Source organism: Camellia sinensis, chromosome 9 (genome assembly GCF_055761805.1).
Source record: "Camellia sinensis isolate YWXY chromosome 9, ASM5576180v1, whole genome shotgun sequence".
Taxonomy (NCBI): Eukaryota; Viridiplantae; Streptophyta; class Magnoliopsida; order Ericales; family Theaceae; genus Camellia; species Camellia sinensis.
Genome location: NC_138969.1, coordinates 196,225,802 through 196,239,243, shown reverse-complemented (window position 1 = coordinate 196,239,243; position 13,442 = coordinate 196,225,802). Strand labels below are relative to the sequence as shown.

General features: G+C 38.6%; 1 protein-coding gene across 1 annotated transcript; it reads right to left on the bottom strand.

The window, feature by feature from the left end:
• Window positions 1-344: 344 nt before the first annotated feature.
• LOC114321411 (cytochrome b561 and DOMON domain-containing protein At5g47530) lies at window positions 345-3,101 on the bottom strand. The gene is made up of 3 exons (XM_028268578.2): window positions 1,632-3,101; window positions 907-1,164; window positions 345-759 (listed from the first exon to the last, which is right to left on the bottom strand). The coding sequence occupies exons 1-3, from the start codon at window positions 2,229-2,231 to the stop codon at window positions 460-462; spliced, it is 1,158 nt and encodes a 385-aa protein (XP_028124379.1). The 5' UTR covers window positions 2,232-3,101; the 3' UTR covers window positions 345-459.
• Between the last annotated feature and the right edge of the window lie 10,341 nt (window positions 3,102-13,442).

Sequence of the window (13,442 nt, the reverse complement as noted above, 5' to 3'; positions counted from 1 at the left end):
AATTGCTACCTTTGCTTCCAAATTGACCACATTACAGCCAAAGGAATTGCACTCCATATCAGCCTCTCGTTCTTCTTCAGCTTCACCCCTGCCCACCATAGAAGCAAATTTTCAACTGATCCAGGTAGAGCACCTTGGACACCCCACTAATTTAGCATTTCAGTCCAAACCTTCCACACAAAAGGGCAAAACAGAAGTACATGGCTCACTGATTCAGTCTCTTGGCTGCAAAAAGCACATTCAATGGATACACTCCCATTTAAAATCCCTATTTTTGTGAAGAAAATCTCAAGGCATGACAACTAAAGTGATCACAATAAAATATAGGCCCTAGACAACCTTAATAGCATTAAAAAATGTGGTATCATTAACAGCTTTAAAAATTGTATAGTGTAAGTAGTATCAATACTTAGGTGTCTTTTCTCTTGGTCAATTCTCAATTACATATATGTAGAAATTTTACACACTATTTACGGGACTTGTACTTGCAGATTTATTGACTTCTTCATGTGCTCCACCAGTCCTTCTATCTCTTGCAAACTTCTTCCACACTTCAAGGAGGAATGCAGATAATATCAATGCCCCGAACACAACACCATATGCGATCATCCATTCTTTCGCGGGCTTCAAAATGCTGAATCCTAACCATATGTTGAAGAAGCTCAAGAGAATGACTGCGTATCCCGTGTTATGGTGGAACAAATTCCAGAGATACCTATACTTGTGGTCCTTTCTAGGTCGCAGAAGTAGAGCAGAGACCTAAACACAAAAACAAAGATTTGTTAGCATGATAGGAACATACTAATTATAAAATAATAATAATAAGAATTAAGAAGAACAAACAAACAATCTGAAATTGTTATATATATTCTGATAACAGATTTGTGGAGCAAAGTGCTGTAATACCTGAAGTAGTCCAAGGGAAAAAAGTATAATCCCAATGCCTAGATGGCAAGGGTGATGAATGCCAGAAGATTTGCTGAGAAGAAGAAACCCAGTTGCACCTCCTGCCAAGCCGATTATATAGGCTGAGAGTTGAACAACAATATGGAGGTAGAACCATAAGGGGTCCGCTGCCGGTCCAACCGCCTTCAAATATCTTGCCACCAAAAGGCCAATTGGCATCATAATGCCCCAGCTAATTGTGTTGAGTACACCATGTGACTGTTAAATTTGAAAATCATTCACCATTAGAGCATTGTTGAAGGGTAAATCTAAATTAATTGCAGTAAAGCCATTGAGATACTAAAACAAAGCCCTAAAACAGGACCTAAACCCCCCTGGTTTGACACTCCCCTGTTTTGACTAGATTTGGTTTTTATCTATGTTATGTAACAAGCATTTTAAACTCATCTAGGAAAGTTAGTTACAAGGTAAACTTTACAATGGATAGAAAAAAATGCGTGTACCCATTTATATCCTCAAAGAGGGTCAGATCAAACAATCAGATTAAAACAACCAAAAAGCATTAAATTAAATTTGTATTTGTAATTCGAAAATAAATCAGGAGAGCATGCATGAAACAATGGTTCAGGGCAGGGCAACAGCAAACAGAATGAAGCAAAAATAAGAAAGATAATATTAAAAATAAGGATGACATGACATAGTTTCAAAGAGATTGAATTACATACAATCTTGAGTTTGGTTTTCGAATCCGATCCGTGAGAAGTTAAGGCCTGTCCAGATAAAAGATTGAGAGTTCCCATGGATTGAAGATGATGTCCAGATAGATCGTGAATGCCAAGATGGTTGCCAGTTATGGGTCCATCTTGCCACACATGGTTGATAGTAGAACTGTTGCTGGGAAGGTGTATCGTTGCAAAGATAATGATCTCGTCATTAGAAAACGAGGCAGACAAATCAGAAACAGGGAAACTTAAGTTCCCCTCTTGCAGTTGAGTCGCATAGCTATCGACAGACGAGGTGTAGACGGCCATGTTTCCATCTGTGTTCTGATATGCAATGATCGCCTGAGTACCCACCATCTTGTTTGGCTTGGGGTTGATGCCCCATGCAACCCATGTGGAGGGACTGACATGACTGTGACGGTACGCCATGTTGAGAGTTGTTGATGATGGGTTGTGACTCCAGTAGAGAAAGGAGTTGAGTGCGGACAGATTGGTGCAAGACGTGAAGACTTTGTTGTTGGGGAACATGAAATCGGAACATGAATCAGCAGCCGCAGAGAACAAGAAGAACATCAGAACAGCAATCAAAAGCTTCATGGTCATGGTGTCTTGAACAAGTGAGTAATAGAAAACAGAATGTATATTTGTTTTGACGATGAGAAGAGTTTGGAGGGTGAGGGTTCTATTTATAATGATTGAATCCTAATTCTTTCATGAGTCCCAATTCTCTCATGAAACCGACAAGTGTGAGGTTCAAGAAATTAGTGGGACACGGTTTTATAAATTGACGTTATTACCATACTAATCAGACCTAGACCTAGAATTTCTCTTTTACATGACTTCTACTGAACCTAGAAAGCTTTTGTAAGATTTCCTAATCAGTCCTAGAATTTCTCTTTGCATACACTTGTACTAAAAAGAAGTAGAGTCCTAATTTGGACCCAATTCAATTTCTCTTTGCATACACCCCTGCGCACCCCTTCTTCAACTACCTCATCTTTCACAGTCCACATTAATCCAACCATAACTGTATTCAACCCAAGACAAGTCTATGCACAGCCAGAGCAAGTAGGAGTCCAAGTATCAAAACCCACAATTTGGAAACAGAAATTGAACCAGAGAAGAGGAGAGAAGGATTATGATAGGGACCGTGTTTGCTGAAATTCTTGGGAGCTGTCTTGATGAATACTGCTGAATTCTTTGAAAAATGTTGTGGTTTATGAGTTTTGGGACAATTATTTATGTTGTTTAATTGTTAACTTTGGAATTTTGGGATAATTCATGGGAGTTGTCTTGATGATATTGGAAAAGTATATTTTAGACATTTTATGAATACATATATCGAGTTTAATGATTAAAATATTATTTTTTGGTCAATTTTCTTTAACAAAAATAGACAGAATTTAAATTTAAAAAAAATCAAAAAATTAAGATTTAAATCGACAAAATTAAAAATTCATGATTTATTTTGTTACAAGACTCAAACTTTAAGAAATTTATGTAATTGTCCCTAAATAAAAAATAAAAAAAGCAGCTAAGGTCAAATCCATTCCAATTGTCTTAATGCCTCCACAAATGCATCCCTAATTTGCACAAAGTAAGTTGTTTCATCATGTGGATCAACTCTCCATGTTGGTTCATCTGTTAGCTTTGTCGCTGGAAGCATCTATTAAATGGCACATGGTTCTGCATTGACAGGGCTCACCAATGAAATGAGATAAATAGCGATTAAATAACAAGAAACACATCCGCAAAAGTATCAAACTCAACACTAAGCACCAAACCAACCCTGAAATATATTATATACAGCTAACCTTGGATTTCTTTTTTTAGATCCTCCCCATCCCTTCAAATTCTACCCTCATCCTACTGATACTTTTTTTTTTTTTTTTTTTTTTGTGGTAAGGTAAATTTTATAGAACAAACCGAATTGTACAAACTTGCTACTTCTTTCTGCATTTTTTTAAGCATGTGTGTAATGCATATTATAGCAACCACAACAGAAGAAATGAATCTCTGAATGCCTTCATATCAACATATATGCAGGTTGATTCCTTCCCCAAGGAAAAGCTTAAAGTCTGTGAAAAAGAATATGATGTGTAAGTTTGGTAGAGACAGAGAGACAGAGAGACTGAATGAAGCGTGTTTGTTATATTCAGTATATTGTTTACAAGGTGATGATTCTCATTTATAGAGAGGAGAACCGAAAGAAGAAATAGACAACATAATTAAAGATATGCACTATGTAGACATAATAATGAAAGTGTTGTGTCTTTACATCCTTTACAGCTTACAGCTAATGTATATAAATATATACTAACATCCCCCCGCAAACTCAAGGAGGGTAGGCACCCACCAAGTTGAGTTTGGAAACGAGATCACTGAAGCGCCCAGGAGGATGAGCCTTGGTGAAAATATCAGCAGGTTGATCGGCAAAAGCAATAGGGAGAAGAAGAACAGTACCACGTGTAACATGCTGTCGAATGAATTGACAATCAATCTCAATATGCTTGGTGCAATCATGAAAAAATCATTGTGAGCAATCTGAATGGCACTCTGATTGTCACAATAGAGAGAGGTAGCGCCAGAAGAAGAAACACCCATATTAGCAAGGAGCCAGCAAAGCCAGAAAAGTTCTTGAGTAGTATCAGCAAGAGCTCGGTATTCAGCTTCGGTACCAGAGCGGACAATGAGGGATTATTTCTTGCTGCGCCAAGTAAGAAGAGAATCCCCTAAGAAGAAACAGAAACCCGTGGTGGAGCGTCGATCCGTAGGATCCCCAGCCCAATTAGCATCAGAAAAGGCACACAGTTCAAGAGAGGAGGAAGCAGAGTAGTGAAGGCCATGGAACGGAGTACCTTTCAGGTAGCAAAGGATGCGGAGTAGAGCAGTATAGTGGGGAGTGCGAGGAGCCGACATGTACTGACTAACAATGTGAACAGCATAGGCAATATCAAGATGAGTCACAGTGAGATAGACAAGACTACCGACTAGCTGGCGATAAAGAGTAGCATCAGAGAGGAGATCCCTATCGAGAGGAGTGAGACGAATCTGAGGATCAACTGGAGTAGAGGTAGTTTTGCAATCGGTAAGACCAGCATGGGCCAGAAGATCGGATGCATATTTGGCCTGGGACAAATAGGAACCAGTAGAATCATGGGAGACTTCAAGGCCTAAGAAGTAGTTAAGAGTACCAAGGTCCATCTCAAACTGATGGTGGAGAAAATGTTTGAGGTGAACAGCTGCATCATTACCAGTGATAATCATATCATCCACATAAAGAAGGAGAATAGTGGTACCATGAGAAGTAGTCCATATAAATAAAGCAGAGTCATAGGAGCTAGAGGTGAACCCGAAGTCATGAATGGTAGAACTAAACTTAGCAAACCCAGCGCGGGGTGCCTGCTTGAGACCATAGAGAGCACGCTGTAGTTTGCAAACCTTATGAATGGGATAAGTAGACCCAGGTGAAGGTTACAGGTAGACCTCCTCAAGAAGATTACCATTAAGGAAGGCATTCTTGACATCCATCTGAAAGAGCTCCCAGTGAAGAGCAGTAACAACAGCAAGCAAACTGCGAACAGAGGTAAGTCAAGCAACATGAGAGAAGGTCTCCTCATAATCAATGTCATATTCCTAGTTGAAACCCTTGGTAACAAGACGAGCTTTGTAGCGCTTAATAGAGCCATCAGAATGAGTCTTGATTTTGTAGACCCATTTGCAGCCAGTTGCAGTCTTGCCAGGAGGAAGATCAACAACATCCCAAGTATGAGTTTTGTCCAAAGCCTGAAGTTCATCAGTCATAGCTTGCTACCAAAGAGGATTAGTACAAGTCTCACGATAGGAGGTAGGTTCATAAATAGAAAAGGCAGCAGACCCAACAATATAATCACGAAGATGAATAGGTGGTTGAGTTACCCGGTGTGGCTGACTCGTGGAAAGATCGGTAGGGGGAAGAGTTGGCGAAGAAGAAGGAGACGAACTAGAAGGTGCAAGGAGAGGTGGACCATCAGAGAGAACAGTCTAGCCGGGATCAGGGATCAACAAGGGCGTCTCGATGAAGGAGGAACCTGTATCAAAGTTATTAGAGAAGAGATCAAGGGAAGGATTAGTAAAGATGACCAGAGTGGAGAGTGCGGGTAAGTGAAAGGAGGAGAGAGAGGAAAACTGTTTGTGCTCCCAGAAAATTACATGGCGGGAGATACGAAGACGCTTAGAGAGAGGATCCCAATAGTGAAAGCCTTTATGTTCAATCAATCACATATCCAAGAAAGCAGCAAAGATGAGAACGAGGTTCAAGCTTGGTGTGTTCATGGGATTGAAACAGAACAAAGCAGGCAGAGCCAAAAACCCGAAGATTGGTGTATGGAGGAGGAGTGCCGTTCAAAGGGAGTTTAATTATGGATGATAGGGGAAGGAACACAATTGATAGTGTACATAGCAGTAAGGGCAGTTTCCCCCCAAAAGTTTTCAAGGCAGGAAGACGAGAGAAGGAGAGCGCGAGTAGTGTCAAGAATATGTCTATGTTTCCGTTCAGCACGTCCATTTTGTTGGGACGTGCCAGAACAGGAACGATGAGGTTGAGTACCGTGACTCTGAAGAAAGGAAAGGAAATCGGTATCTCGATATTCCATAGCATTGTCAGAGCGAAAAATTTTAATGGTTTTGGAAAATTGGGTGTGGACCATTTTGGCAAAGCTATAATAAAGATGTTTAAGTTCAGACCGAGTTTTTATGAGAAAAATCCAAATAAACCATAAATAATCATCAATAAAAACAACAAAATAACGAGATCCCCCCATGGTAGTAGTAGGGGATGAGCCCCAAATATCCAAATGTATGAGATCAAAAGGAGCACGGGAAATAGAAGTACTTTTATTGAAAGATAAAGCAGGTTGTTTTGCAAGTTGACAGGGTATACAATCAAAAGTATCTTGAAGTACATGACCCAATTGACAACTAGAAACCAAAGACTTAAGCGACTAACAGAAAGATGTCCTAAGCGACAATGCCAAAGATGAAAATGAGATAAAAAGAAAGCAGATGCAGGAGCAGCGATCTGTGGGGAATCCGGAACATGAAGTTGAATGAGTTCATAGAGACGTCCATGCTTACGACTGATCCCAATAGTCTGTCCCGTCTGAGGGTCCTCAACAAACAACCATTAGCAGAAAATGTGACGATTAGACCAAGCTCACATAATTGACTAATAGAGATAAGGTTTAAGGTTAAAGCAGTGATATGATAAACTTGAGATAAAAATAACTGAGATGTGGAAACAGTCCCAACATGACTAACAGACATGAGAGAACCATCAGCAGTATGGATGGAGGGAAGATGAGTAGAGGGAGAGATAGAGGAAAATATAGTAGAGCTAGAAGTCATATGATTACAACAGGCGGAGTCAAAATACTAAAAAGAGTTACCTGGAGTCACAGACAAAGCAGTAGGAGAAGGTGTACCGGAGGTGGAGAGAAGCTGTTTGAACATGACCTCAACATCAGTTTGAGAAAAAATAGGGGCAGACGGAGCAGGAGACTTAGAGAAATCCTCAGAGGCAGCAGCAGTAGTGCGATTAAACTGACGATGAGAGCTCCCCCTAGAAGAGCCACCGTGAGAGGAGTGGCTAGTGGAAGATGACTGGGATGGATTGCGAAAATAATCTTGCTGCAGATGACCAGGACCAAGTTTGTTGTAATATCGGCAAGATCGGACAGGGCAATGAACTTAAATATGAGTAGAATGAAGGCCCCGATTCTGACAATAGATGCAAGCAGTGGTCCATTGGGTCGATGAGGGACGTGACTGAGGAGTGGTAAAAACAGAGTCCACATGATGAGTCTAGAGAGTACCAAGACGAGTCTCCTAAGATAACAGCTCAGAAATAGCCTATTCAGGAGTGGGCAATGGAAGGCGATGAAGAAGAGAAGCACGCACGGGCTCAAAAGAGGGAGTGAGAGCCATGAGAAAGTGGACCAACCGCTATTGATTACGATGTGTAGTGAATAAAGCAGCATTTTCTCGGTGAGGCCATGTCGGTTCTGAGAGAGCAAGCTGGTCCCAAACAGAATATATTTGAGAAAGAAAGTCATTAATAGACTGATTGGATTCTTGGTGCATGCGGTGAAGTTGACTCTGAAGTTAATACTGATGGGCAAGACCGGTAGTCTCGTATCGATCTCTCAATAAATCCCAAATGTCTTTAGCAGGATTGGAACAGAGTCAAGTTGAAAACGGCCAAACTAAAGACTAATAGAGGGAACAGGGTTATTCCGAAGCCAAGCAATGATCTGGTAGTTTTTACTGTCCCAGTCTTCGAGTCGGTCTGCATATGTGGCAGTAGATTCAGCGTCCTCTGTCACAGGTTTGGTCACATCCCCGGTGATAATACGCCAAGGTTTCCATACTTTAAGAAAGGAAGACATGGCATGGGCCCACAGTACATAATTAGAACCATTAAGAAGAACAGAAATTGGATGGAGGTATCATAGCAATCCATATTAAAAGTGGAGTAGGACTAAATATATAGGAGCAGGCCTGTAGGAGCAAAATTTGGTAAAACATAGCGTACCAGTGAGTCTGGAAGGTCGAAAATAGCTGGGAAAGGGGCTGTTGTGCAGAGATGACGTCAGCAGAAGGGAAATGATGTTAGTGGCACACAATAGCAGACTGAAGGCGGCACACAATAGTAGGTAGGGCGCGCGGCGCACCGTAGCAGAACGGTGCACGCTGGTGCAAATTACCAAAATGGCGCACGTGAGGCACACAGCAGCAGGTGCTGCACGCGCAAGCGCAGGGCTGACGTCAGATGCTGACGTGAGCAAGCAACAGAGGAGCGCGTGAATGGCGCATGTGTGAGTGGCAGCGAAAGCTGAGACGCGCCGAAAACAAAAGCGGCGCGTGACGGCGATTCTGGTGATGGGGGTGGTGTCGTTAGAATCGTAAGGTGATTCCAAGTAGGATGGTGTAGTGCCACTGTGTACGTGACTAAGCACCAAAAATAGAAAATGCTAGGAGTGTAGAACTGCTCTCTGATACCATGTAAGTTTGGTAGAGAGAGAGAGAGAGAGACTAAATGAAGTGTGTTTATTATATTCAGTATATTGTTTACAAGGTGATGATTCTCATTTATAGAGAGGACAACCGAAAGAAGAAATAGACGACATAATTAAAGCTATGCACTATGTAGACATAATAATGAAAGTGTTGTGTCTTTAAATCCTTTACATCCTTTACAGCTTACAGCTAATGCATATAATATATACTAACATGATGAATGTGTCCTCTATAATCTATATATATATATATATATATATTCTCTTTAGAATATTTCTATACCAAAGGTTAAATTTGGAAGTAGTGTAAAAGGGGAATTGAAGAATTCATAAGTAATCTTACATGTCACTATCCCCAATTAACTAATTCTAGTTTGCTAAGCAGCATAATTCTTTGGGTCCAATTCAGCCAATACAATAAAATGAAAATCAGATTGAACTGGGTGAAATTCACAATTTAGAAACCATGATCCCCATGAAACTTCTAGCTTTGCCTCTAGTGTGAACCTTTTTTTTTTGTTTTTTTTGGGAAATTTGGCCATAAACCCGTCCTAGTTTCCTTTTCTTGTTACTAAGACCCAAAAAAAAAAAATAGTACTTTCAAAACCTCCTCATAATTATAAAATCCTGTATGAAAAACAAAATTTGTTATTTGAATATTTTATTTGACCCTTATACCTTCTCTTTCTTCTACAACACTCTCTCTCTCTCTCTTCACCAACTTGACGATTGTTCATTGTCTCTACCATCTTCATCGTTTACTGGCGTTACTCATCCTCATCGTCTACTGGCGTTACTCATCCTCATCGTCGACCAGCAACCACTATGTTTACCATTAAACCACCACCATCTCAGATTTGATACCTACGAACTCATATTTGAAATCAATAACTTAAGATTTGAGATTAATGGGTTGTTTGGGATGTTCTAAATAAGTATACTTTTTGACTTTTTATGAAATATGAGTTGAGTTTGAAATGATGTGATAGAGAGGTGATGTGACTTAAATAAGATGATGTGACTTAAATAAGATAGTGACTTTTTGACTTTTTTGATATATGCCAAATAAGGCTTAAAAAATACTTAGATTTGACAGAAAAATGAGAAATCGAGATATTGTAATGAAAAATCAAGAGTTTTTTGTTTGTTTGTTCATAGATTTAAAAGTAAAATTTGACTATGGTTCGTTCATTAGTATGTACTCGGTTTTTTGTAATAGCAAAATTTTATTTTGATTAACAATATGTTGATCTGCTTAACAACAGTCAAATTTTACTTTGAATCATAGTAAATGTTACTTTGATTCAGAGTAAAAACTTTTACTCTGAATCAGAGTAAAGTTTAATATGATTCAAAGTAAAATTTTACTCTGAAACAAGCTACGATGATGACTTTACAGAAGAGTGTTATGTCATGAAGCAGAGTAAAATTTTATTATTCAAAAAACAAAGCATCATGAGAAGAAGAAAAAGAGATAGGGAGACAGAGTTTGAAAACAAAGGATTATGAGAAGAAGAAGAAGAAAGTTAAAGAGCATAAATGGTGAGTGACACACACACACACATAGAGAGAGCACAAACCATCAGAACTAAACAGATGGAGAGAGTGAAGGATCTCAGATCTGAGATTTGCGAACCTTCGCAAATCGTCATTTTTTGGCGACGACGAATGTGAATGATCTCAGATTTGAGGTTGTGGATGCGACGAGTGACGGTGGTGATGAAGACGGTAGAGAAAGAGTTCCATGGTGAGCGGCGGCGGCGCCGGTGTAAAGCGGTGATGGCGCCAATGGAGAGCAAGAATAAGAGCAAGACAGAGAAAACAGAGATTGAGATGAGAGAGAGTGATTGCAATCTGATACACACGCGCGCGCGCGCGCACACACACACATACACACACATATATATATATATATATATATATGAAGGTATTATAGTAAAAGAAACAAGTTTTAATATACTAAGGGGTTTTGAAATGATCCATATAATTCTTATCCTTTTGAAGGACAAGTTAAACACTGAGGGGTGGGGTCTATTACCAAATCTCATTTTTTTGTTTTTCAAATTTTCTAGTGCAAAGGAAAGAAAAACAGAACTCCATCAAGCTTTTACCCTGATCAAAACAAAACTCCCCTGCCCATTCAATACAATGCTCGACCAGTATGTTTGAGGCCTTGGATAATAGTGTCACAGTTATGTTTGGATAGCTACCTGTATATATCATACCTGCTTTTTATATTTCTCTTGCTTCGATGGTGGTTTTCATATAATTCCATTTGCTTATTCTCGTTCTATATCTCTCTCAATTGTTGTTTGATAGACAGCATACACGGAACCATTGGCCTGAGCACATGGTAAGCTTGACCACTTCATCCCATACATGGATTTAAAGTTTGGCTAATGTGTTGTAAAATTTTCGGAAACTCATATTTGGATAGTTGTTACTTTGAATTGGTCAATAGAACCAAAATAAAATAAAATAAAAACTTGCCAAAGAGTTCAAATTCAGTGAAATTTGTGTATATTTGGTGACAAAAACAAGAAAAAAATGGCCTTCTACTAATTTTTACTGTGGTGATCAAGTCCACTGGTTTTCTGAAAATCATCCAATATTAACAAAATGAAAATCAAATTTTAAAGATGGCGACAAACTTGAAATTTGAATTTGGACTCATTCAATGAAGTGGGTGAAAATTCACATTTGAAAACTTGTTGCTTTTCCTCTAGTGTTAACTATTGTTTCTTTTGCAATCTAGTGTTAATCAATGTTTTTCACAATCGATCTAGATGACAGAAGATTTAATAATCCTGTGTCTGGCATGCAAGTCTAGTTTCAAGTGCTACAAACCAAAGACAAGGGCAGAGAAGCCTCCGCCACCAAACATACCCCTACGTCCTGCAAAACCAAGGCACATCATTGCTTCAAGGATCATCTGGGGAGCACTGAAACTCACTGCTTTGTTACTCACATGGCTTTTGTTAACACCATAAATCTGCAATTTTTATTATTATTTATTATTTATATAATTGCAGGACACGTGGCATCCTCTTATTCATTTGGAAGTTAAAAGAAGTTATAGAGATAATGGAGAATATGAAGGACAAAGTGGATGAGTGGGAGGACAAAGTGGATGAGTGGAATGACACATGGCAAGACAAGAATGAAGATGGAAGAAATGGGTAGTTACTAAGTAGTTATTGCTGTATTTTTTCTTCTATAAATAGCCATTAATGGCTACATTGTAAAGGATCCAGAACTTAAATCAAAGACACTTGATTTCAATATTTCTTGTCATTTTCCTTATCTTAGGAGTAGTTTAACATAAATTTATATTTCGAAGCATTTATTTTCAGCATTTCCATTTCGAAGCATTTTATGCACTTTCTTTTCGAAGCATAGGAGTAGAGGTAAGTAATTATTACTTTGATTGTTCACTCAATCGTCTTTCTCCGTTCCCCATTCTTCTTTTAATTTTTCTTTTCTTTACACTTGGCAATCTTGAAGTCCTCTTCGTTGAGGCAAAAGAACCGTCAACACAATCGCTTGATAATTGGCTTGAATTTAATCTGTAAGGATTTTTCAATCCTTGCTGGCACGCTCGCATTTATGATATTTTCCTTCGTAGGAAAAATAAGCCAACATTTTAGCCAACATTTTTTGGCACGCCCGGTGGGACGTCAAGTGTAATAAATGGAAAATGAATTGGATTTGTCCATTTCAAATAGTCTAGATGAAATTTATTGGCGTAAACAAGAAATTTTGGATCTTCAAGAAGAGATTCATTTTCTTGATGAAATAAATTTTCATCCCTTACAATATTATTTGGTGGAAGAACAAAGACACCATTTAATTGGAGAAATTCATCAACTTGATATGGAAATTCGCCAATGGAATGATGAGTTATCAACTCTCACTACCAAGTCTTTAACTAAGGCCTTAATGGCCGGAATTGGTGAATTTTTTCAGAATTTTTCCATGGTTAAAAATAGCAAAAGCAAAGAGTTGATTTCATCAATGGCTCGGGGGGTTCAAGAATCCGTTTTTAAAGAGCCAAATTATGAAATTAACACAACGAAAGAGCATGTTCTTGAACCAAATTTGGCTAAGAATGATTTTCCATGTATGACTCGGGGGGTCCAAAAACCAAATTTTAGAGAGTCAAATCATGAAAATAATATATCTATGGGTGATTTTCATAAGCCATTAATGGCTAACATGGAAAAACAACCCATTTTGCCAAATAATTATGAAAACCTATTCGGCAAAAGTCATGTTTTTAAAACAAACATGGTCAAGAACAATGAACAAGCCACTGTTCATGAATTCAAAATTTTTGACATTTTTCAAAATGTCAAAAAGTATAAATTTTCATGGTCACACTATACCATGACTTTTGGTGTTCAAAATCCTTTTTGGATTTGTGGTTCACATCAAAATATAATTATGATGATGTGGCTAATAAAATTAACAAATTGTTCTTATGAGTTCGAAGCACTAAGAACAAGGGATGGCCATTTAAAATGCATGAACTTGGCTAGAAAAAGCCTGTGCATTTAAATAAATGGCTGAGAATGGCTTATCTTTTCAAATTGATGGCCAATTGTTTGTATGTACACAATCAAAGCATCGAAGATACATTCGAAGCATCAAGAGTTGTTTCGAAGGTTGATTACTTCACATTCGAAGCTGTATAAAGCTTTGAAGATACATTCGAAACATCAAGAGTTGTTTCGAAGGTTGATTACTTCACCTTCGAAAC

Excerpts from the sequence above, each read along its gene's own strand:
- LOC114321411 (XM_028268578.2), bottom strand. The coding sequence starts at position 2,231 with ATGACCATGAAGCTTTTGATTGCTGTTCTGATGTTCTTCTTGTTCTCT. Across the intron at positions 1,165-1,631 it reads CGAAAACCAAACTCAAGATT|TCACATGGTGTACTCAACAC; the intron begins GTATGTAATTCA and ends CAAATTTAACAG. Across the intron at positions 760-906 it reads TTTCCCTTGGACTACTTCAG|GTCTCTGCTCTACTTCTGCG; the intron begins GTATTACAGCAC and ends TTTTGTGTTTAG.